Source organism: Rissa tridactyla, chromosome 5 (genome assembly GCF_028500815.1).
Source record: "Rissa tridactyla isolate bRisTri1 chromosome 5, bRisTri1.patW.cur.20221130, whole genome shotgun sequence".
Lineage (NCBI taxonomy): Eukaryota > Metazoa > Chordata > Aves > Charadriiformes > Laridae > Rissa > Rissa tridactyla.
Window position 1 is genome coordinate 24,258,614 of NC_071470.1, and position 26,099 is coordinate 24,284,712.

Genomic DNA, 26,099 nt, shown 5'->3' on the forward strand with positions numbered 1-26,099 from the left:
AACTGAAATATTTTCTGAGGGACATATGCTTAGCTCATACATTTCAGATCCTCTGAGTCTATGGAATGAGGCTGATTTACATACCACCGGAGCATATTGCCTTGAGTCTTTAAAGCGATAGCCTCAGACCAGGATAAATCCGGAAGAAGAAAAACAGGTAGACACAATGTTATTTTCTGTTTCTTTCCAGTTTAAATAAAGAAGCAGAAGTTTCTCCTTTACAAATTATCTATTTCTGATGCCATTAAATACTACATTTTTTTCAGAATCCTGTGGACAATGGCAGACTGGGAAACAGAAACATTTCTTTCATCAGTAATACCTCTGATCATTAGTAAATGCTAGCAAGAAAAGCTATTGTAAGGCTTGAAAGATAAAAGCACAGATGTTTAAGCAAGATGAATTTTCTGTTTTCTCAGTGTATGCCAAGAGATTTGAGACCTTTAAATCACATTAGTGCACATTTATTATTATTATTATTACTGTGGAAGAGTAATGACAAAGGATGACAAGTCATAAAGTCTGATCTGTTCAGTCTAGTTTTGGAAGAATTTTGGCATATGCCAGAGGTAAAAAGAACAAGCTTACCTTTAAGTTTTCAAGTACAGAGATCGTTAACAACAAGTTAGTTTTAACCCATGAGGTTTTACTCAACATTCATACAGGAACAAATGGCAGTTTTGTCTGAGTGAATATTGCAGTATTATGTTAGACAACTGGAAGCTGAGACTAGAACATCCAGAAACAGAACATTAAATATGGTTCAAATTTTTGCCTTTAGTTATGGACAGACAATTCACAGCAAAGTCTGTAGCAGCTGATTTTTCTGGGTTTAGGCATCTGTATTATGGCTTATGTTAAGAACTATTGTACTTCATCAACTGGAAAAAAGCCCAAACTAATATTCATTACCTTTTAGCACAAGTTGCTGTGAAATTAAGGGATGTATATCGTGTTCCAAGTTTAGGATAATCTCGGGTATCTTTTAGATGGTAATTCTTGATGAGTGTTCACTTTATAGTCATGCCTACTATATCTCAGGGAATGGCGCCACATTACAAATATTCTGGCAGCAGAAACAGTTTAAGGGTATGGAAGAGCAAAAAATGCATATAAACCAACTCTGGAGGTGAAAGATTTCTATCATGAATCTACACCAAGAGAGAAAATGACCATTTATTTCAGATGACAAAAAAAGAACATATGTATTAAGTGTAGAAGTAATGTCATGCATATTTTAGGATTTGTAAGTGTAGCTTATGGGAACACAACAAGAAATTCTGTAATCAAAAAGTATAGTGAAAAAAGTGGAGGAAGATCTAAGTGTAGTCAAAGAGAGAAGCACAATTCAAGAGAAGGAAATCCTGCCAAAAGCAGGTAAGATGCTCATTAATGTCATTCTGAAGTATTTCCCTTGTTAATAGTCACTCAAGCTGGAAATTCTGCAAGTTATTTATGCTATTTGAAATGTAAATTTTTATACCACAGAAGCTAGGGAAACTACGTTTAATTCCCAAAACAAAGCTGTTAATAAAGAAGATGAACTGAAACATCAAATAGCACAGCTGCAGCAAATGAATTCTACTAAACAGAGACAGAACAAGAGTGGCTCTGCAGAAGTGCAAGACCTTAAATAGGTGGTTTGCTCTCAAATATTCAAAGGCACGGCATGCCAAAAGTGCTGAAATCAATGTCGTTTTTCTTTTAAGATTAATGGATTTGGCGTTATTCTACAGCAGTCAGTCCTGTAAAATTTCCAGATCTCTGACCTCATCCAGAGGAACAATGACTTGTGTTCGTAACCTGAAGTACATGAGTACATGAGAAGCAATGATAGGAAAGAAACTACTGACATCCTTGAGCTAGAACAAGACAGAGTGTTCAACTTCTTCTGTAACTAAAATGTTAAAGAGAACAAGATCGAAGGCAGACTTTCTCTATTGAGGTCAAGTTGGAATACTGATTTATATTTTTAAAATATAGAAAACAGTTCTTCTGAAAAGCCATGCAGAAATAATACCAGGAATAAACTCAGTAGGAGGAATGAGGAGCGTAAGTATCCTGAGAGTTTCCTCTGTACAATGTCTCCCCTTAAACAATTGTCCAGTCCCAAATCTTTTCTATATTTTTTAATTCTCCTACAACGTTGTTATGCTAGCATTCTGGAAAATTAGACCTAGCATCGGAGACATAAGAAAAATCAAACTGTCCTTTGTACTTTTTCACAGAACTAAGGTTGTCCTTGAGGAAGCCTACATGGTTGGAAGTGAGTTACACCCCCAAATTTAAACCAGAACAGCAAAAAAGCCCCATTCCTAGACTGCAGAAGAGGCATACAGCCCTGAATCACTACAGTTCTACATTGTTAATTAAAATAAAGCCAGTATTTTTCAAAGGAGTATATCCAATTAAATAGACTACTGCTACCCCAGAGTTCTTCCCTGGTTTTGTCATATTATAGAGCTAGTGTGTTTTATAAACTGTACCTATTTAGAAAGAGGGTATGAAAAAAGACACAGAGAACTTGCTTTGTAAAGGCAAGCATCAGGTCCATAAGGAAAAGATTTGTCTGAAGGAATAGCTATTAAAAGGGCTGGAAGATCTTGTAATGAAGCATACACAGGAAATCAAGCCAGTCTAAAACTTAATGGAAACTGAAAAAAAAAATGCAGAAGGTAGGAATGTTCTTCTATTTATAGATGCTCTAATTCATCTGGTTTTAATCTTATTGGTCACAGTGACATCATTTGAATTATCCTCACTGGAGGCACTTTGAATTAACATGAAATGCAAGGATTTTCTTGCTACCGTCTTAGTGGAAAAAAAAAAAGGGGGAGAAAAAAAGTCAAACTGATGTGTTTCTGTGAAAAGCTCCACAGGCAGGAAGGTGAATTTTGCCTTGATGTGATAAACTGCCTTCTTAGCAACACTTATCCTTGCATGCTTTGCGTGTGACAGAGTGATTAATATAAGGTCCCTCCTGATGAAAAATGTATTGTAGGTATATTCCAATTTCTGACTTAATTTTCCATGGATTGCTGCTGTGAAATACTCAGATACATTGATTTAATCAAAATTTTGCATTGTTTAGGCAGAGGATTTAATTCTGCAAAGTGTTGGTAAATGGATTCAGAGTGCAGGTGTTACCAATGAAATGACGACTAGTTACAAGCAAATACATGCATATATATATCCTTATTTAGCCTTAGTCAGGAAGTATGCTTATCTTCTCATGGATCCAGACAGGTTGCCTGAGCGATACCTTCTCTCAATGTGTTTTAAGTGGCTGGGCTGTAATTTATTTTCTTGGTGTGCTTTAGCAGTAATTGGCTTAAGAGATTCTTCACAGAATTTCACTTTCATGAGAACCGTGTCTGTGGCTGAATCCTTTGGCTTCAGGAGATTTTCTATCTGTAATGTTTCTGTGCAGTAGGAACGTAAATGTGAGCTGAAATCTATTGAAATGGAGGAAAACCTTGAAACACATTTTCAGCACATGCTTTGATGCTTAGTGAAGCTTACAACTCAGTGCATGCCCAAATGATTTGCCAAATTTGGGCATAAACTAAGGAGGAATTTAATTTCTGTCTCCTAATGTACTGATGTGTTTGTCAGACATCTAGACAAAAAAAAAATTATTAGAGCAGTTTGTAGAATTGGACAATCAGGTCAAGTGTTCTTTAGACCCTTCTTGGTGCTAAGAATGTACTTCTATCCATTTTTCCCAGTTTTAATGCTGCTATACCTTTCCAAGTTCAACATTTACTTGAGAGTAATCAAATCATAAGTCATAAAAAGCAGGCAGCTCCTATCACTAGATGCTGAGCTTCATAGTACCTTCTGGATTTTGGAGACTAGGAATTAAGTTAAGTGGTTGTCAGAAGAATTAATTTCTGCCTATGAAACAGAATATTTATACATTTATGAATAAATAATATTTATACATTTAAATAAATAAATAATTATTTATACATTTATGAATAAACAGAATATTTATACATTTATGCAATCTCATTTCTCAAAAAGGAACCTGTGTGAGTAAATTATTTTATCTGATTGTGAAAGTGCTGACATTTGATCGGTACGTAAAGATGCGGTGCTTCAAGGTACACAGTTACACTATCAAGTATAAGCCTTATGAAAGGCTTTGGCTTTTAAATAGTATATTCTTTTATGTGAATAAGTTTGTACAGGTATACTTAAAATGATTTTTACTGCCTCACTGGGATTTTCCTTATGGATGCTATAAAATAGTGCTTCCTTTGATTCCCTTTTCCACTAATTGCCCACTAGTTAGTCATCTGGTTATTTATACGGTCAATGTATATTTATGTTTTTTTCAGATCTTGTGGGTGACTCTTGCATACTAAATTATTTTTGAACACTAACACCACTCAAGGCAAAACAGTCTGACTCTTCATGCTGTACAATTTTCCACCTCAGGGGCGCTTTCAGTAGAAGATTAGGATTATTTGAACTGTATTGTCTAATGCTAGTATTAGAAAGAGCTGAAACAAACTGTTAATACTTCTTTGATTGAATAATACATGAGTGACATTAAAAGACAGTAGCATGTATTGTGTAAACAGTAGCATCTATTACTGTGTAAACTGCTCTATTATCTAGGTTACTGTGGAAGAAATGTCCTTTCTTTTTCATGCTGCATGTTTTGTCCCAGCTATTGCATGCTTTTTTCTTTTTTTTTCTTTTTTCTTTTTTTTTTGTTTTTTTTTTACTGTAGGAGCTCCAGACACAGCTAGAGGAATTTAAAAGAAAATCTGAGTGTGAACTAAAGCAACTAGAGAAAGAGAAAGAAGTCTTAACTGGGAAACTTCAGAACTCTTCACTTGAGGTAAACTGGGCATAAATGTAACCCAGTAATAAAAGGGGTCTTAATTTTTGCTCTCATCTGAGAGATTCTTGATTACATTTTAGTCATATTTGCTGTGACTGTAATTCAAGAAAATATGCAGGGACTCTAGATAGAAATAACAGAAATTACTGCTCCTGAGCTTCTATGAAGATTTTGACAAGCCTATATATTTTGATAATATATAACTCTTTGGAGATATACTAAGGCTTTTTGGTGAGGATTTTGGCTATTTCAGGGTTGGATAGTGACTCTGTTCATCTGTATACAGGGCTTCCTTATAGGTCTTGGTGACTTTCTGATTATTTTGTGTGTGTGCGGGTGGGTGTGTAGACTTGGAAAAGGGCCTGCTTGCTTGCTCCCTTGAGCAAGAGAATTGAATGGAAAAAAGGTCGAATAGATCGTTGTGTCTGTTCTGCCTGCTTGAAAGTAAGCATGTTAACTGAAGCAGATTGGAATGTGCAATAATTTAGTATATATTAGTAGTTAGGTATGCCTCCCTCTGTTTCAAGATCAAGAATGAAAGAGAAAGCACTGTGACCCCAAAGTAGCTTTGAGAATGTCATAGCTTATGTATTGTTCCCCACTCTGCTTGCACCTAAGTCATAATGCAAATCTACGGACATGGATTAATCTGGAAATAGATACCTGAGATGTATTAGTATTAGGTTACCCACCTGTAACAGCTGTAATGTATAGTCAGTTGCGGGCCAGATTAGTACATATGCCAAAATATTTATACAGGAAAGTGTCATTATTTGAAAAGTCGTAACAGGTTGGATAAATAATTTTCTGAGAAAACAAAAGCAGAACGCCTACAAGGCATTTAATTACCCACATAAACACTGCACCTTTGAAATTTCTGACAACTGTAAATACACCTTTTCTTCCTCACAGGTGTTCCCCTTTTGTGGTGTTCAGTTCTTTTCAGCAAATGCTATCTGCTTTAAAATGTTATGTACAGGGTATTTCCTTTTCTGCAGTGTGATCGTGTGAAGTTTTTGCATGCAAACATTTTGATGCTTTTGTCTCATGGATAAGCTATAAAACGACTGCTTTAACAGAACTGAAGTCAATGCCCTAGTGAAAAGTTCTGCTGATGCTCAGTGCTGCATTTATTTTTCTAGCCCAAGTATGTCATTGCATTTGGTACCTTTTTCAGAAGAACAATTAATGATTTGTGATTGTCCCTTCTGGAAGATTATGGGTGAATTAACATGTTTTCACCGTGCAAATTTGTCATTCATTTCTTTGGCTTTTTCCTGCCAGTCCAGGTTTTCAGACTGCAATATTTTATGAAGCAAAATGAGGACGTTCCCAAAATTTCTTAAGTCTAGTTCAAGAAAAAGTAAGGAACAACAGGAATTAGGTAGCTCACACTGTGGATCTACTGAATTACAGATAGCCACTGTTGTTCTAACTGGTTGTCTATAATTTTCATTACTTTATATCTTCCCTGATTCTAACCCGTTTCACTTCCAGCAAGTTCAGTAGGAGTTTGCATTGCAACAGCTCCACAAAAGTTGAAGACCTGGATCTTTCTCAGCTGGCATTTGTAGACTCTTAGTGGCCATAATAAGCTCTTTTTGAGTGTTTGAAGACCAAAAAAAAAGGACAGATAGGCTCATCAGGGGGCTAAGCAAGATGTTGGCCCCCCCTCTCCTACCTGCGTCCACTTTCCCACATGCCATTACTACTGCTTGGAGTGCAATGTTCCAGCAATTGGGGCATGTGTTGTGGTCATTTACTATGTGGCACATGCTTTTTCTCCCATTCATGCCATACTAACTATACTAGTTCTGAGTGAAGCATGGTCTTTTCACTTTCATTTCTCCTTTAAAACAGATTTATACATTCTGGTATCAAACAGTTGCATTCTCCCATTCCATACATTTCCCAGTCTTAGAAATATAGAATTTAAGTGTAGCTCTTAAGTTGTGGCAAAATCACGTTTTTAGGTTTCATTACACATTTCTGCATGCCACCGTTTTTTACAGGTTCTTCTCTGAGAGAGTTTCAGGTCAATCCAACCTGTGTTGACCTATGCTGAGTGACTTCTTTGTTCCTAATGCAAAACATGAGTTCTCAGAAATTAGTCACGTTTATTCTTTTCCAGTTTCCCTAAACTTAGTTTTTTACAAAAATATCTTAGTCCATTCAAAGATGAAAATTTACCATGATATTCTGGCATCCCTGACTAATGCCTGAAAGTTATACTGGTTTGAGGTGTGAGGGGAAGAGATGGAAGGGAGGAGTAGTGGCACACTGTCAGGTCTCATCGTATTGTGTATATGCATGCAGGTGGTGTAGTCCCCTGAAAGGTCTCAAAGAAATCAAAAGGCTTATCACGTGAAGCAATTATTCTTCAGGTTTTGCAGATGGAAAAAGTAAGGCAGTGAGTCATAAAATTACTTTTCTTGAAGTCATACATTCAGGAGAGAAAAATAGGAAAGAAACTTGTGTTTACTGACGGCTAGTCTTCTCATACCATGAGATCATGGTAAATGCAAGGGTTGGTGGGAAATTATTGCCACTACAGACATAAATTAATATAAAATAATATATATCATGCCATATGTTATGTTCACAACACCATGGTAAGTATGAACAGGTACACTAAGAAACATTTTGGTGTATCTTAGAATCTAGCAATGCTCCCAAACATGAGGAAATGCTCCCTCTGAAGAGAAATTTTGCATTTTTCTTGGTACTCTGTAAATTACTTTCTGAACCAATTACTTGGCAGTATTGCCAGGGAAGTGAATTAATTTCAGCTAACAATACTTTCCTTCTATAAATATGTGAATATTCACAGCCAAGAAACCACCATTTACTATACAACGTTATATTTCACCGAGGGCATGATTCCCAGCTGGGAACCTTTGCAATGGCTCAGCCCAGAGCTTCCGCCTCAAAGGTTAGGCAGTGTGCTGTTACTAATCCAGTTCTAACCTGGATACAATTTCAGATCTAAAAATAGGTTCCTTGGCTGCATAAGACATGTTTTTGTCTGGGCTGACATAGCTAGAGCACTTTGCAGAGTAGACAGAATCATGATAATTCCATCTCTCTGGGGATGCACTTCAATGTGGTGGTATTTCTGTATTAATGAGATTTTTCTGGATAAAGAAATCGGATTCGCACGTATTTGGTCGTCTGGAAGGAAGGATGTAAAATTCAGTGTGGGTCAAATGCCAGTTCATTAGAGTCCTCCAGTTCCTTGCTTTTGCACTACAGGGTCTCTTCAACATGTGTTAAAGGGGCTATTCTGGAATTAGAAGGTACATAAAATGGAAGTGCAGGCATCACCTTGTTATGATACATCTTTGAACAGTGCTAGCACAGCGATGCCCAAGAGCCTTGATGGATCTTGGAGGCACCACCAAATAGGAGCAGTAGAGGTGTGCCTAATACGTTCACACCTGTCCCTCCAGTCAGGAATTGCCGTAAGTTTAGGAAAGCAGTTAACTTTGAACTTAACTGAATTAATTGTGAAATAAGCCTAAAGACAACAGTAAAATATAATTTCATTGTTTTGTTGTTACTTCTTATACCATGTTACTGTTTTGATGTAATAGGATCATAGTATGTAGCATTTGGGTGCCTTATTTTGACTCTGAACAAATTCTCAATTGTGCTGACTCTTCTATAATACATCAAAGGGCAGTTTAAAGTCTTTTATATAAATTCATCCACTAGCAGTGCATTGAGAAACTCGGATCTTTCTAGTTAAAAGATACAGGAAGTCAAAATATTCTCTCTGATTCCAACTTTAGATCTTGCCTTTGAGATTTCACACTTCTTACATATGATAAATAAAAGAAGGGGAGAGCAGATATAAGATAGACTTCAAGAATTCATAGTGCTTGCAAGCACAGTGAATTAAAATAATCAAAGCAGAAGTCAAATGGGGGAGCCAACCGTGAGGGCAGGCACAGCCTTATACATGCCCAGTATTTTTACCCATGGGCTATCAAAGTCTGAGAGGTACTTCTTCAAAAGAATCAAGCCATCCTCCCCAGAAGGACAGTAATTATGGTTAGAAAAGAATGAAACTTGAAAGACTTTTGAAATATTTTAAAACTTACCTGTCATCTTTAAGTAATAGTTGTTCATTTTTTCTTTACTTGGAAGACTGTGGTAGACAAAATCAGCTGTCATAAGAAAAGGCAAGCACAAACGTAACCCTGAAATTTGAAAAGAATTCAACAAGCCTAGAAAAATACTGTTGCCTAGAGTTTGTACTGTGGATAGGCATTGGCTGCATCTTTTAAGACCACTTTAGGCAATTCAGGTGGATAAAAGTTAATTAATAATGGTATTAGAGGTACAGTTTTTTCAAGTTTTGTTTTGCAGCAGGAAGACATTATAAAACACAAAATCACACTATGTTGCTGGTTTGTTAATAGTAAGAGGAGCCAAGTAGATTCTGGACTGATGTGAGTTGGCATGGTTTCATTGGCCTAAATGTTGCTTTACGAATTTAAACAAATTGAGGATCTGGCTATCTGTTTTGAAGTAATGAAACATAATAAAATGCCTGGGCACTGCAAAATATTCCAGAGAAGGATCTGCACTGGCGGATTTGACAGCCCTTTTAATTGAAAGACAGGAGGAGGAAACCCGATGGGATGGAAGTGTTTGTTTCTTACCCTCTAATATGTTAGAAGTAGCAGGATTCATGAGAAAGAGTGTGTTTGTATCCTGATATATTTGTGTAGGTCTTTTTCCCTAAATCACTGGAAAATAATGTTTTTAGAAATACTTTTACATCTGATTTCTTATTACATTATATTCTTTGTTGCTACCACTTTGCTGCTTAGTCTATTTCTAGTTAGTATTATCTTATGTTTCATGTTAGTAGTGCTTTGAACCAATAATTGTCTATGAAGAGAGTCTGGAAGGTTAATAATGTTGTGACCACAGCTGAAGTTTATATACACTTCATCTTCCCTGCCTAGACAAATATGTAATTTGCAAAAGAAATATTCCAACCAACATTTCTCCTGTTTCCAATTGTTCTATTAGAAAATACACAGCCTACTTTTCTGGCACATCCATTTTACTCACTGGCTTACTTTCAGGAAGCCCAGGAAAAAAAATGCATGCTTGAGTTTAGTAATGCTAATGAATATTACAACAGCTGATACAGGCAACTGTATGGCATTAAGTGTTTCACATGTAAATTTAAGTACCTAAAAACTTCAGTGTTTCCTTTCTTTATATAGGAAAACACTGGCTTGAGTTCAATAGGTATTAAGACAAAGTAAATGTCAAAGTGCCCCTTTGGTTAAATCTTACGATTTACCACTTGTTTTTCAAAAAAAAAACCAAAATTGCAGCAGCTCTGGAAACAAAGGTATAGTTGGCAAGTGCCTCTGGCATCTGCCTGTTCTTGGAATGTATCCAGGCCACAAATAGATCCCATCACACAGACACATTAAATGTTATTCATTAAGAATAATATTTAGCAATTATTCTTCACTAGTTTGTTCAGACAGATAGTTTTCTTTGTGTTTAATCGGATGACACAATGGAAGAAGCCAAGAAACCACTGGATGATTAGTTAACTTAAACTCAGTTTGGGGGAGCTGAAGCTAGGTGCTCTTTCAAATTTGTTAACTCAAATCAATTTGATTGGATAGCTTCAGTGAAATTCAAGTGTACCATGTTGGTTTGAAATTGTTTGAGAAGCACTTTTCTTGCACTTAGAAGAAAATAAAAAACTTGATTCACAGAACACTGGGTGAAAGAATGTTTGTTTTCTTCTTATCTACCAACCTAGCATTCCCATGATGCGTGGGAGACTTGGGCTTGTTTTGGTTTGTTGTTTTTTTTTTTTTTTCTTCTGTCAGCTTTCTCACCATTTATAGAGTCCCCTTGTCACTGGGTTCTAGGATAAAACAGGGTGAGCTACAGTGTGTCAGTTGTTGCCACTTCTTCACTTGTATATTAAGTTGTCATTGGACAACCTAGGCCTTCATCACTTGGGTAAGTGTCCCAGTTACCTTCATATGCACACGTACATACTCTCTTGTTCTCTCGGTTTTTCTGTGCCTCCATGCTTCCTTCCTCCCTCTCATGCACACAAAGCAGAACCACCACTGCCATCTCTTCCTCCCTTCATTCTGTGAATGAAGTCATTTGTCTTCTTGCAAATGATGAAATAATTTAAGGTTTAAAAACATTGAATTTAGTCTGGAGGAAATATTATAGTTTTTCATTTTGATGTGTGCGTTCAAAAATGTTTCCTTTGGATTATTTGACTAAAAGCTTTATTGGTTGCTTGGTTTAGCCACCAAATAGGAGGAATTCCACTGCCCAAACTGGTAGCTTTGCTAAAGAGTTAAAAAACAAGGTTCATCTCTGCTTGCAGATTTCTGTCACATCTAAATTACAGATACTGTTGTAGATCTCAGAACAAGTGAAACATCAGTAATAGAGCTGAGGACCTTTGAAGTTCAAACATAGCGCACTACCCCATCTGGTAAAGGAAATCCACATCAATTATAATAGTAGTATAGCCCTTTCTGAGTAAGCTGTTGGAAGCGGTTTGGAGGGAAACTGAAGTACAAGATCAGTAATGACCACCACCAATTAATTGGGGAAAAGAAACCTGACTTGTGGATTTGAAGAAACTCTATTTAAATGGAATGAACACAGTATACTGACTTATGTATAGGAACAGCAGTTCTGCAGCTATAAACGTACTTAAAAATGGAACAGTAATTCTTTCTTATAGCTGCTTACAGAGGTACAGAAACTAGATTTAGTACAGGAAGTTATGTCATTCTCATGATGCATGTGTGTCTTCAAGTAACAGGTTTGGAGTTATCTCTGCAGCACGTGAAGTCCATGAACATTTGTGTTTCACGTGAATAGTGAAAAACACAGAAACAAATCATCTTCATCTGATACTCTGTGAACACAAACTTTCTACTCAAAATTATAAACTACCAGCAGACCAAATAGAGCAAGTTTATACATGTTTTCAGGCCCTTATTTAGTTGCTCTGTAGAAAAAACCAATTAAAGTAGGACAAATTGATCAAGAAGAAATAATTCTTTCTAAGCTGTGAGTGTCTCAAAAAAAAAAAGGCTCACAGTCATTTTTCTTCTTTAATATCAGGTTTCATTTCTGGGACATGAAGACTTGTATAAATTCTAGAGAGAAGGGAACAGATGCCAAGAAATGGCAAAAGAAAGCTCTAGCAGGGGAGTTGGACTAGATGATCTCTAGAGGTCCCTTCCAACTCTGAAGATTCCGTGATTCCGTGACTAGAATTTAAGACAAGTCAAGATACAATGTAGTTGAAGGTTCTGGTCATAAACTCAGAGTACAGAATGTCCTCTCTTCAAAAGGAGTTGAAACCCTGGGAACTGATACAAGCTCTGTGGTTTGCACACTTTGAGACTTCGGGGCGCACTTCTGTGCTGGGAACCTGTGAGAATAGTAGAGGCTTAGAAAGTACTTCGGTAAGAGCTGAAATCCATCTGGGAATGGAGAAGGGCCTCAGGAGAGGGAAAGGAGAAAACACATCCTTTGGAGGAGAGAAGCCAGCATGCTCAGACAATGTGAGAAAGAACAGAGCCATGACCTAGCAAGAGTATATTTAGCCATTATCAGAAAGGATTCCTGTGATTTGGAGAGATCTGGCATATCCCTTTGGACAGTGCAATGCTGACCGTGGCCATGAAGTTAATGAGAAGTAAGGGCTTTGCACAGCATGTTTCCTTACCTTTTCTTTTAAGTAACACAAAATATACCAGAAAGTGCTATAAGAATGAAATATGAAAGGATATAGACACCTTAGCCCACTTGGTAAATCTTCATCCAGCTTTTGTTGTTCTGCATCAGAAAGAACCACCAGAGTGCAGTTGAAGTTACAAGCAACTATTTAGCTAGATAAAGCTACAGTGCTTCCTCAACTAACAAACTGTTTGCAGTATGCATGGAAAAAATGAAGGCAACACTGAGGAAGAGAAAAAGAACATGTATTAGTGTAGAGAAAAGGATAGGATAGAGTCACAGGTTCTAATCTGTATCATATCCAATTTGCAGGTGTGTGCAGCATCATTTGAATCATTTAAAGTCACATGAAATTCTAAGGAAGCTAATTTCTTCCTTCCATAGTTTGAATTCTGTTTCTCTAAGGCTGGAAAGTACAAGTATATAAAAATTGGAAAGCAGACTGTCCTCTTTCACATGCTTCCAAAAAGAAAAGGCAAGAGACATAAAGATTTTTAAGGAGGCATGGCACAGCAAAAAAGCAGAATTGGAAGCCCAGACACAGCAGCAGAAATGCTAATTTGCCATACTAATTACGCATGCTCCTCCTATGCAGAACGCACTTTTTCAGAATTTCACAGCTGTAATGTTTGGAATGGCAAATTTAAGAAGAAAAGCAAATACAGTTTTTTGCTGAAAGTTTAGAAAACCTACAAAATACGAAAGAGTACAGGCTCCTCCTTCCTTCCCCACCAAAAAATTACCCCACCAAGATATTCTTATAAACGGTATTTTTTGTTACTGTTATGTCAGCCATTATAAACATGTCTACTGTATTTAGTAATTTAGCTAAGTGGGGTGAGAAAATAAACCTGATGTGTGATGTGCAGAATTCTTGTTTCCATTGATTCTTATCTACTCCTTTGTATAAATGGACTCTGCAGTGTTACATCACCAGGATGACAATAAGAACAGCCTTAGGCCTGCCTCCTGGCTTGTGACATAATTATTGTGCAAGTTGAACTATGGGTTGTACGTATGAGATGGAGACAATTTGAAAAGAAATAACTTAAGGAAAGTACTTAATGGGCAACAGACAGTATATGCAAAAGGGATGTCATTTTTCACTGAAAAAAAGGGCTCCTTGCATGAAACAAGCATCTTGCTGTTCTTCATAGAGCAACACAAGTTCATAAAATGTACTCAAATTTACATAATTCCTCTCCATTGTGAATGCAGCCATTAATCCTATCCTGCTGACTTACTTTTCTGGAAGGTGGCTCAGCTGAAGCAAATATTAGACCAACAAGCAAAAAATTTCAAGGAGTCACTGAAGAAACATAATCTACAGTCCAACAAAGAAAAAGAGACGCTTTTGCAGGATCTTCAAAACACCATTAAAGAAAACCAGAATGTTAAACTGCAGCTGGAGGCATCACATCAAAAAGTCTTAAAAATGTTGGAGAAAAGCAAAAATCAGGAACTCAAGGTCAGTTTGTGACATACTAGTCTAAAAGAAATTGTATTTGTGGGATAAACTATACTAATTAGAGTCAGATATCTTAATGATGGGTTGCCATTGTTGCACATAATGAATTATTCTGTGATTTTGAAGCCTCATTATCTTCAGGTTGTTTTTTTTTTAGAATTTTAACATTTGAACTTAGATCACAGTGTGAATGAAATAGTTTCATAAAATAATATAGCCTACCCTCTACAGTTAGGCTATGATTAATACAAGCTCCTCTAGCTGTGGTCTTGCTTAAGAAATACAAGGGAATTCCTAAGTGCATCATTAACAGGACTCAGTTTTATTCTTTTTCATCCATTATTAATTTATACATAAATACTTTAAAAGAAGTATAAAAGACACATATAATGGTGTGTATTGCCTTAGATACCTCCAAGAAACCAATTCTGTAAGTAGATAACCAAAGCTTTTAAAGGTTCAAGTGGATTTATATCAGTGATGCAATGTTAGTACAATATATTGAGATTCTAAATAATGTTGCTGTTTGAGAAAAAAAATCAACTTGAAAAATCTACGTGTGATTGTGATGTGGTGTTCAGATGTCCCTATTGACATCACACACCTTAGGGAAAACCTCCTTATAAAACATATGCAGTAAAACCATCCTAAGTAGAATTTAATCTTGCTTACATATTCAGAATAAAATCCCAGCTTTAACAAAACCAAGCTGAAGGCACTAAGCAATTAAAAATAAAACTGAGGATAGGAGTTTACTTTCAGAACCACTACAGAGCAACTGCTTCGTCATTTACAGCATATCAGCAGCACTTCTAATGACAGTGGAAGTTTTAGCCAAGAACGATACAAGGAAAGATAGAAGCCTTCATCTGACACACTGTGATAAGTAATGACATACAGGTCAAATCTGGGGGGCTTTGTATGTTGAATAACAAAAACATCTTTCTAATATCAAACAGTGCAAAGATGTCAGGGTTATTATTTCATGATGTACAACAAATCTCATAGATGATCTCTTGATAATTTCTCTTGTCCTATTTTTATTTTTGTGTTGATGAAGCATCATGTAAACGTGTGATGAAAATAAAAGTTCTACAGTGAAAGACCAGATTCATCCTGGCATTACAAGTAAAACAACAAGGTGATAAATAGGCTCCAACTACTTTGTTTTCCCGGGGGTGGGGGGGGCGCTTTTGCTTACAGGAGGCAGAAGAACGTTTGAAAAAGGAATTTAATGAGACTTTCAAGATCCAACATCAGTCTCATAGGCTGGAAATACAAACCTTGGAAGAGAAAGCAAAGAAAGAATTACATGATGAACTCGAGCAGATACAGAAGCAGCAAGCCCTGTTGCTAGGTATGACGTCTCATGTCACGCATGGCTCCTACTGCTTGATTATATGCTGAGAAGCACTGACTTTCCTCCCATTAATTTTCTTTCCTGTCTTCTGGGAACTCAGGTCTTTGTCAATCTCCTTTTCCATACCCTGCAATTTCAGCAATACACACTTACTATTCTTTGTTAACCTAGCTCTCAACTGTCAGCAGCAGAACATTGCTAGGAGAGTGGTATGGTGTACAACATTCAAGTATGCATTATTAGGTATATTAAATTGGAATATTGTAGTTAGTGTATATGAATTTTCTCTTTTTTTCTATGATGTGAAGAATTGTTATATGTGGTTCAAGTCTGTTCTGTTACGTTCAGCAGTGGAGATCAGTTGCTCCATACGTACTGTTTAGTTAGTTTAGAAAGTTCTCTAAACTGTTCAGAACTAAACAGAACACTGCATTAGGAGGACCTGTAATATACCCATGTTTCAACTCTGGTTATTAAAGCTCATCTATAAAAGGTTTTTTAATTAAAGATAGAATGATTTGAAAGTACTTGAAGCATAAACTGAATTATCTTCTTGGGGGGGGGGTTCAGTAATTTGAATTTGCTAGAAAGATGTGTTGCTCTCTGAAGTTTATATATTCAATAGATAAATTCTGTTATTCAAGAAAAATTGTGGGGAGACAATAGAGAGAAAAACTTCTTTCTCCATGTATTTGACCCATCACAAAACTTGTACCCAATATACACAAAAGTTGCAGTATATGACAGATCTGCTTACATAAATGTCGTACTTCTCTAACACAACCAGAGCTCTCCTCAGTCTGCCTTATGGCCCTCTATAAAACACCAGTGAACTTAACAGGGAAGCTCAGGGGTGCTCCAGGAAAGTTCAAGGTTAGAAGAAGCAATTGTAGTGATTTAGTCTGCAGAACAACTGCCACAGAATTACATCTCTGATTCCAATGTTGAATCGTTCCTGTTGTAACTCTGTATATTCTTACTATTGCTCAACTGAGTTACTTCTCTAGTAGTAGGAGGCCTGTCTTTTACCAGAGCGTTTATTATACTTAATGGTGAAGGAGTTGAGGGACAAAGCAAGAAGTAATGTGTCATTGTTTTCTTCTGCATTATCTATGTCTACCTTCCCCATCCAGCTGACCTCTGATTGTGTTAATGATTGTCTGTCTGATTGTTGCTAGGATCTCTAAGGATGGAACTCTCTGAGCAACAGACATTGTGCACTAATCTCAAGAAACAAATAGAAGAACTCCAAATGGAGCTGAGAAGTGTGAGGACACTGAAGATGCAACAGGCAAGAATCCAGTTCCTACTTCATTGCCATGTTGTGTTTTGCAAAAGCAATAGTATCAAATTTCTCTCTTCAGAGATAATAAAAGTCTACAGCGTCTGTTACAGAAGTGTAATGGGTTTCCTTCCCTTACGTCCCACTTTAAAATGTTAGTATTGTTTATCATCTTTTCTCTATGGACAGGCTTTTTTTCAATTTAAAGATCAGAATCTACAACACAAGTAAATGAATGAATGTTACAATAAAATACATTTTATGGAGGCTATAAAATATGTTCAGGAATTTTTGATCACAGATTTTGTCTTGCATATAGAATTGCACATATAATGGAAAAATCAATTCACAAAAATTCCATGCACACAATTCCAGTGAGATCTTCTTATTAAATAATAAGCAGCGGTGAATAACTAAATTTGGCCTTTTTCTTAGGAAGGAAGTAGCCAGAGCCAGATCAGATCTCTTCATGATGAACTGGAAAAATGTCAGAGTGAAATTTCCGAACTCAAGAAAGAGAATTTACTTTTGAAGGACACAATGGAGCTACTCAGTGCTGAGTTGGAGTCGCAGAAGCAAGAAGCTGCACAGCTTCAGGATAGGGATAAACAGCACAGAAGGTTTGCCTTAAATTCAGACTTCACAGTGCTATCTAGAGAGTTAATAATAATGCCGACATCAGAGGTGTTCTAAATGCGATGAGTGTCAGAATCTCTCTAAAGTACTAGTTTTAGAGATTAGGAGTGTTGTAATAGCAGTAGTTCATATCACATTTCTCTCCAGCCATAATAAAAGCATTTGAACTAATTGGTCATTATATGTCACAGAGAAATATGTCCAGTGTAGCCCCACAGGAGTGACCTGAAAAAATCTGCATAACGTCAGCCTTTGAAAGGCACTGGAAGACATAAACAAATTCCAAACTCACCCAAGAGCTATTAAAAAAAAGAAGAAGTCTCTGAAAATAAATATCAGGTTTTTATACATGCTCTCTGTAGCTGAAACCAATGGGTTGTTAACTCTAAACGGGACACTTGAAAAGGCCATATGTACTCTGTGAGACTTTGCTTTGGCTGTAACAGCCAGCTTTCCACTGGGGGAGTGAGAGCAGCAATAGCGAAAACTGATGGTGGTTTTGGGCTGATGGAAGCCTGGAGCTGTAATATGCTGTCAGGGCATAGGAGGGCAGAACTGACTTGTAGTCTTGGCTGTTCTGTGGAAGGTGGACCGCATTCGCTTAGTGCAGCCACAGGCTCGGAGCACGTGTTGCATTGCAGTAATAGCAGTCTTCCTGTTCGCATGCAGAAAAAGTGCAGGATTTACCTTTTACAAGGGAGACAAAACTGGGGTTCACTGTGCAGTGCATTCGTATGGTTGTTGAATCCTTTGAAATTTCTGGATGATCACACTTAATACATTCTCTTTGTGGAAAGACTGAGGGATCTGGTGCATGGGTACCCTTCAATTCATTTCTGCAGTGGTGTAGAATGTATGACCCTAACTACTCAAGCCGTATATATAAAGGATTTCTGAAGAGTATAGCCTTAAAGGAATCTTTAAAAATATGTCCTATATAGTCTAGAGAAAAGCACTCAAGGGATGCAGTGTCTTTCAGCAGACTGTCAGAGTGGCCAGAATAATTCCATTCCTGTCTACCAGTCAGTAGACATTTAAAGAATGAGAAAGAAACTTTTTTTTTTTTTTTGCCTTTGCACTCTTTGGAGAGTTACTTGAAAGTGACTTTCATTTCAAGCTTTTGAAGCAAGATCAATGGAAAGAATTGCAAACCAGAGAGTTTCATCAGTGCCCTCCAGCTACCTTGAAGGAATTTAGAGCCTCTGTTCATGAAGAGACAATTATTCGCATGTCAGTGATGAGGTCTAAAAGGCTTCAAATGCTAAAGCTGTTGGGCTGGAGGATAATCTTTACAGGGGATAGATGGTGTAGCTCTACTACAGTATGCATTTGAGAAGGAAGCATTAATGGAAATTACGTAAGGAGAAATCCTTCAAATAACAGGAGGTAGAACCAAAGAGCTCAAATGGTCCTAGGCACCTGATACAGGCTGCTCTGAAATTAACCCATGGAAGATCTGGAGCATTAACTCGCAGCTCTTGTTTTGCTTTTGCAGGACAAATAATTTGGGTAGGGGAATAGTTAAATTGGTGAGTGCATATAAATAACAGTTTTTTACTGTTACTTTAATAACAGTGACCTGGTCTTATGCTATATAGTTGTTTCTGATTTGAGAGATGATAGTGGCTTGTTATTTGCATGTGCCATTTTTTTATAACCAATTATTTAAAATTACTATTCCTACTGTTGCCAAGTAAGCAAAACCAGTAATCTACTTGAAGTTGTCATTCCCATATCCATTCTCTTGAACAGTGTGAATTCCACCTCCAGTACAGAAACCTTTTGCAAGGAGTATGATGAGAGCAGACAATGTTTTTTTTATGGGAAGAGAGCACAAGTCCCAAAATGTCTGAAGGAGAGCTTTAATTCTACCTCTGAAGATCCATTTCAGGGATTCTGCTCCCATTTTCACTCTTATTCTTCTGCTTCTTATTTTGTGCCAAGTGCCAAATCAATCACTCCCATGACTGTGCTCTGATTTCAAGGGCAGAACCCTTTTGGCCTTTCCTGAAGCATTTCAGAAACAAGTGAAAGGGACTTAGAAATACATTTAAAAATAAAAAAAAGAAAAAGAAAAAGAAAAAAAAAAGGTAAACTGAATATCTTTTGTGAAAATTACAATTGTTAATCTGCTGAGTTTAACCTCTCTATTTTAATCAGTAGACAACAGAACATGGGCTCTGCATTGAGTTAATGGAAAAGTTTCTCAAAGGTTTAACAAAACATTAGTGAACAAAAGGCAACAAGTTAACAATGATTCTTCAATAGATGGCTGTTGATTTTGGTGTTGGTATCAGAAAGCAATGTTATGGCTGGGCTTGAAAAAGTGTTAGGCAACTTTTAGTTTTCAGTTGATGGTGTTAATCAAACAGCTGTATCTTTCAAAATATATTGTCTGTTAGAGACAAATGTTGTAGTTGAAGGCATTGTTAAGGTTCTTATCCTCACTTTTAAAAAAAATATATTTTTAGGATGGTGGTAGGCAGTATTAAATGTTTCTGGTGCCATGATGTGATGAAATAGAGCATGAGAGCCTCATGTTGAAATTCCAGAGATTTCAAAATAATTTTGCTTAATACAAGTGAGTTCCTATGGTACTTTATTGTCATGTTTGACCATTAAGATTGATGTACAAACTAACCAGTCAGGATATCAACAGCATTACTATACAGAGTAGACTCTCTGTTTCCTGAAGGCTGGAGGTCAAGTACTTCTCCAAATAATTTTCCTCTTCCTAGGTGGTAGTGTTGTTCTGCTTGAGATTGCAACTGAGGTGTCGAAGTCAAATCAGTAAGCAGAAGCCCAGAGCTGTGCTCAGCTACCTTTGTAGTCAATGAAAGACCTTAAAACTGCGTGCTTTGACCAATGACAATAAACTAGTATTGAAATGAGAGAATTCAGACATATTTTAATCCCAATGAAAGGCTACTGGTAGAAAGCCTCAATATCAAGCATAAAAAAGAACTGGACATAGTGAAACAAGATCACTGGAAGGAAAGTGAAAACATATTATCTGATTTCAGCAGCACTCAGGCACATCTCTAAGCAAAGATTTTCTCCTTAGAAACTATGTCATTTAAATAAACTGTCTCATACTGGCAATGAGTTCTGTTTGAAATTATTTTTGTTAGTTATGTATAATTTCTTTTGTTGCTTATAGGTAGAATATTATAAGCACTGAAATAGAAGTGTATAGGTATTTCATAGAATTACAGAATCTTCATGGTTGGAAAGGACCTTTGAGTTCAAGTCCAACCATACACACACAAAAAAACCCCTACAATCGCTGCCACTGGAGCATGCCCTGAAGTGCCACATCTAGACGTTTAATACTTCTAGGGATGGTGACTCAACCACCTCCCTGGGCAGGCTGTTCCAGTGCCTGACCACTCTTTCAGTAAAGTAATTCCTCCTAATATCTAACCTAAACCTCCCCTGCTGCAGCTTCAGACCATTTCCTCTGGTCCTGTCATTATTCACCTGGGAGAAGAGGCCAACACCCACCTCTCTCCAACCTCCTTTCAGGTAGTTGTAGAGGGCAATGAGGTCTCCCCTCAGCCTCCTCTTCTCCAAGCTAAACATGCCCAGCTCCCTCAGCCTCTCCTCATATGACCTGGTCTCCAGACCCCTCACCAGCCTGGCAGCTCTCCTCTGGATACGCTCCAGCACTTCAAGGTCCCTCTTGTACAGAGGGGCCCAGAACTGAACACAGTACTCGAGGTGAGGCCTCACCAGTGCCGATCACTTTCCTTTGCAAACACAAAAAGACCTAGTTATACTGCAATAAACTCTGAATATTGTTTAGTGTAAAGCACTATGCATAAAGTTTTACAATGCTAAATTAAAACCTGTACTTAGCATCTTGCAATTTTATGAAGTCTTTGTCACAGATGATACCAGAGGCATGATCTTGTACTACATTTGGTTCAACAGAGCAGCATCTTTGAGGTTAAGCTCCTGCTTATTCTCCCTCCCTTGCAAATTTCCCAGGACAGCCCACACTAACTCATGTAAATAAATTTTTTTTTTTTGCAGGCCCCTGTGGAGTTAAGTAGTTCTGCAGTGCTTCAGACTGTACAGGAGAGGGCCATCAAAAATTAATCTCTGTGATTACATATATCCCTTGTCCTTTTCTCTGATACCAACTGTGTGGCATAGGTCCAGAAGAGAGGTCTCTTGCATGTAAGCAGGTCTCAAACCATTCAGATGTTAAGATTTATCTTTTTATCTGAACTCTGAGATACACTAAATTAAGAGTATAAGATGGGGGGAACGTCCTCACCAAAAAACCCACAAAGTGGTGGTTTGTATTCTCTAGTACATTTCTCGGTATGGCAGGTGAACTTCATAGCACTCAGTTTCTCAAGCAGCAAAATTAATAAACTTTGCTGATGAAATAATGACTCGTTTTCTCATGGGTCAATCAAATGTATGTTTCTACACCATCTCTAAGAAGGTGTAAGTTCTCAATTGAATCTTTTCCCCTGATTAAGCCATTTAAAGAGCTGGACTCGCACTACAGGTTTTGACTTAGAGGGTTCACTAAAGCAGGATGTATATCCAAGCCTTTCTTTTCATGAAAGTTATAGGAATTGAGTATTTCTGAGGCGTCTATCAAATATGGTTGGAATTAGCCTGTGGATTCTAAAGTTATTGGGTCAGAAAAGAGAACAAATAGATGAATACAGACATGCATAGATACTGTGACACAGATTTTTTTTTTCTTTAGGAAACTAGACTAGCAATGTGATGTGCAAGCTTGTTAGTATTTTACCCTAGTATTTTACAGGGGCTTGATTTTACACTGGACAGGTGTTGTGAATCAACCCTCCTATATTGCCTGGTGGCAATTTATTTTGGAATTCCACAACATCTGTACTTATACGTAATCCATATACAGATGCCCATTTTTCAAAAATGCTGTTTTATTGGAAAGGCCCGACTATGTCCCTTTATTTTAAGCTTGGAATTTAGGGCAGAAGGAAGCCCAAGTATCTCTTGAACTTGGTCTGAGGAAGTTTTTTCCAGTCTGCATTTTCTTTGGTACAGACTTAAAGAATTAGAAGAAAAGTCAAGAATCTGGGAGTCCAGACCAGAAGATACGTGCCTTATAAGTTGTCTGCAAGACAAATTAAGTGAGAGAGAAGAGATTATCAAGCAGTTGGTGGTAAGATTTCCTTTTATACGTACATATATATTTTGGAATCTGTTGGAAGGCTCTATTCAGTGTTGCACACATTGCTTCAGACCGATTCTTTCTGTTCTGGAATACTTTGACAAATATATGTTTCCATAACAGCTTCCACCAAATGGATGTCCCCATACACATGATTTTTCTCTCCTCTCAGGAAGGAAGAAAATTTCAGCATTCACTTTTAGCCAACACTGAATCTTACAGGAATCGGTCATTTTCTTTCAACCCTAATACAGGATGCTTGACTCCTTCTGTGAAGGTAAGATGGGCAATGCAATTAAAATTGCAAATCACGATGTTTTATTGTTATTTGAATCATACAGATGTTCAGGACAATAAAGGTACTATTAATTTTTTTATGGTAATGTTACTTGGTAGAATTCTTTCCAGTAAGCCAACCTACAGTCAGGTGCTGAGTATAACATAAATTCAGTAGAAGTATATATGCACATAGATACGGGTGTTTAAGCAAATACAAACCACTAGAACTCTGAAGACATCAGTTTTCCACTGGGATGAGCACAGCCATTTGTGATATTGCATGCATCAAGGAAAATTATTGTGTTTGGGCTGCTTAGGATTTGCACTTTGTCGTTCCAGCCCCTCTGCATGATACTGTCTATAAATATTCATGGGAAGAAGGGAAGTCAAGTTGGTGGAAAGCACCTAACTGAGCTCTGCAAAGCTATCAGCTTTGATGTATCTGAAACCTCAAAGTCAAATACATAAGTTGTTTTAATTGGACTACCTAATTGGATCCTCACAGCATACCCTGAGAATTTATGCCTATAGAAAAAGATGAGAATCTTCATTTTTGGGTGCTCCTCACAAGATACCTATGAATGAGGTATTTTTGAGGTTTTATAGTATACAGTGTAAAAAAAAAATAATGCATGTGTAATGAAGTTTTCTGTTACAATAAAAAGCAGCAGAAGAAAACGGTTGAGGTGCCCAGTCGTGTTGTCAGTGTGCCGAATTTAGCTTCCTACGCAAAGAGCTTTTTGAGCTGTGACTTGAGATCAAAAAGAAGTGCTCCTCAAATAACAAAATCTACAAGCTTAGACCGGAGTCCTGGCTGCCTCAGGGTGGGCTCTCCATCACCACAGTCCTCAGACAGCAGTGCTGCCACAAGGTATTTATCCATTTTGCAGTGGCTTGTAAGATGATAAATTAATTGGTATTCAGAATCTTGTAGGCAATTCAAACACATTAGACATTTGGAAATAAACACTGACATAAGGTTCCTGTTGTGCACTGAACTCCATGTGTTCAATTCTCTACAGATAGACCCAGAACTTTACTGCAGAAGTAGGCTATAATCACTACCCAGCAAAACTTATGATTGCAACCCCTCCTGGTACAAAAAAAGAGGAGTTGCAAGTATTTAACTAAGAATGTAGCTAATAGTGAACAGAGCTCTTTAAAACTTTGGGCATGTATCAGTGGTTCTGTTAAGGATGTGTTTTCCTTCTTACTTTTGTTTCCTCACTTTGGACTTGGTAGATGTAGATGACATATTTTTATTTTAGGAGATATTTGAATTAATCTAGGCTAATCTTTTGGCAAAGGGTTTAAACACTTAAAAATTGATTAGCAGATACTTAACTAAAAACTTATTAGTTTGATGGGTTTTCTCTGAAAAGTTTGAATTTTACTTCAAATTTATGAGTCTCTTCAAGAAATAGTTAAAAATTTATGTAGTTAAAATTATAGTTATAATGATAAATACTTAAAAAACCCACTATACTTCAGGAAAAAGCCAGCCTTCTCACCTATCTCCTAGTGGAGATTAGTTATCCTGTAAATTGTGTGCTAGAGAGCTCTTTCATTGAAGGCAGATGGTGCTGACTGCTGCCAAAGACGATAACCCGGGACACGGGATTGGATCCAGTTTGGCAATTCTTATATCTTAAATAAAAGCATTCTGTGTCATGCCAGATGACTGCCAAGGCAAATCAGATTTGCATTTTAAAGGGAACGTACAGGGAGGTTAAGGGTAATTTAGCTGCTACTTACTTACTTTTTTAAATCAATCGATCCTAAGTGAAGTCGTATTTCTACTATAAGCTAACCAAAATAAATATGTTAAAAAAAGTCTCCTGAATGCTGAAAAATCAGGGACTATGTAATAGGATTTATTATAAAAGCCAGTTAATGTTCAGATAAATCTTTCTGTTCCAAATAAAACCCAATGGTTTTAAGGCATAAATTGTATTTCATATTTTTAAGAGTGAATTGCAGCTGCGATTTCCTCATTTTCAAGACTTCATATGCTGGAAGCATCCTTTTTTTATATATATATTTTGAGATGTCAAGTCAACAGTTATTTTCAAACATTACTCCATAGCTGTTTATCTCTCTTTCATGCTTTCCTTTGTGTTACTACCAGTGCTGTTAGCCCAGCTACCTGGCTAGCACAGATTCCACTAGAAATTGTAGCTGGCGCCTTTTGGCCTCATCCAGTTCATGTGAGCACAGATCCATCCATTCATAGGATCATGAGTTTTTCCAGGAAAAAAAGTATTAAATATTGGTAAGATCGTAAGTAAGTGAACGATGCTAATGCTTGTTTGTTTGCACAGGACACATGGCAATGAATCACCACAAACCAAAGATGATCAAAGCCAAGACCCTCAGCATCAAGAATGGTTTACTAAATATTTTTCATTTTAAAGCAAACTGTTTTCGGTACTTCTCAGAATTACTAGAAAAGCTATTCCTGTTTTCTTTTAGGGAATGATAATCCAATATATGATTTAGGAAAAAAAAAGATGTAATTTCCAAATAATTAGGAACAACTGTACACTCTTACATCTAATTACTATGGAATTATAGGCATGGATTCCAGAAAAATGCATTTTTTTTAACAACCTCTGTAAAAAATGGAGAAAAAGAAAATTCTGTTATGTGAAGAGACTTTTTAATCAAGAGACTGTACCACTCCACTTCCATTACATGAAATATGCAGTCTGGTCTCTGATATGTCCTGTCAATCTGGCTCTAGGTGAAAAAAGATCTTACTTCTGTAGGTGATTTCTGTAGGTTTATATATTTGCTTCGTCAGCTGTTTAAAATAATTCCTGCATATAGTAATGTAATTTTTAAAGTTTTTAATAGGTTTTTGTTAAACTTATTTTAAGCTGTACAGCATGTGGTATACCTCCAAGAATAGCATGTTTAATAGCAGGCTGTTTTAGAAACTTTCTGGTTTGTTTAATCAACTGTTTTGTATAATCAGCCCTGCAATATAATATTCCTGTTCTACTTCAATACATGTAACAATCAGCCTGATAAATTAGATCAATATGTAAGTATGAATATTAAAATTTGCTTGTAAATAATCCATTTCCATGTTTTGCAAAATAGTCCTGGTATGCTCAAGTGTGAGTCAGGTACAGAGTTCCAGATTTACGGGAACTGTGTACTTGTACATTTTATCTCAATATTGTTCCTATGCCCACCAAAACGCCAAGTGGGCGAATGACATTTATCAGATCATGCTAGCGAACTCATTACTGGGAGGAAAGACACCCATGAAGA

The 26,099-nt window shown here is 36.9% G+C and overlaps 1 protein-coding gene across 4 annotated transcripts in view; it reads left to right on the plus strand.

Moving 5' to 3' along the window:
- The window catches only part of FAM184B (family with sequence similarity 184 member B), a 46,589-nt gene extending 20,690 nt beyond the window's left edge, over positions 1–25,899 (plus strand). For 2 of the 4 annotated variants that reach the window (XM_054202078.1, XM_054202081.1), the window contains exons 3-11: positions 4,742–4,852; positions 13,875–14,087; positions 15,291–15,444; positions 16,626–16,738; positions 17,165–17,349; positions 22,415–22,532; positions 22,714–22,818; positions 23,486–23,691; positions 25,142–25,899. In XM_054202078.1, coding sequence (XP_054058053.1) covers positions 4,742–4,852; positions 13,875–14,087; positions 15,291–15,444; positions 16,626–16,738; positions 17,165–17,349; positions 22,415–22,532; positions 22,714–22,818; positions 23,486–23,691; positions 25,142–25,232 — 1,296 coding nt within the window. In that variant the 3' untranslated portion in view covers positions 25,233–25,899. Of the gene's footprint in view, positions 1–4,741; positions 4,853–13,874; positions 14,088–15,290; positions 15,445–16,625; positions 16,739–17,164; positions 17,350–22,414; positions 22,533–22,713; positions 22,819–23,159; positions 23,692–25,141 lie in introns of those variants that run through there. The other 2 variants (XM_054202080.1, XM_054202082.1) reach the window with 2 other exon arrangements.
- The last annotated feature ends 200 nt before the right edge of the window (positions 25,900–26,099 follow it).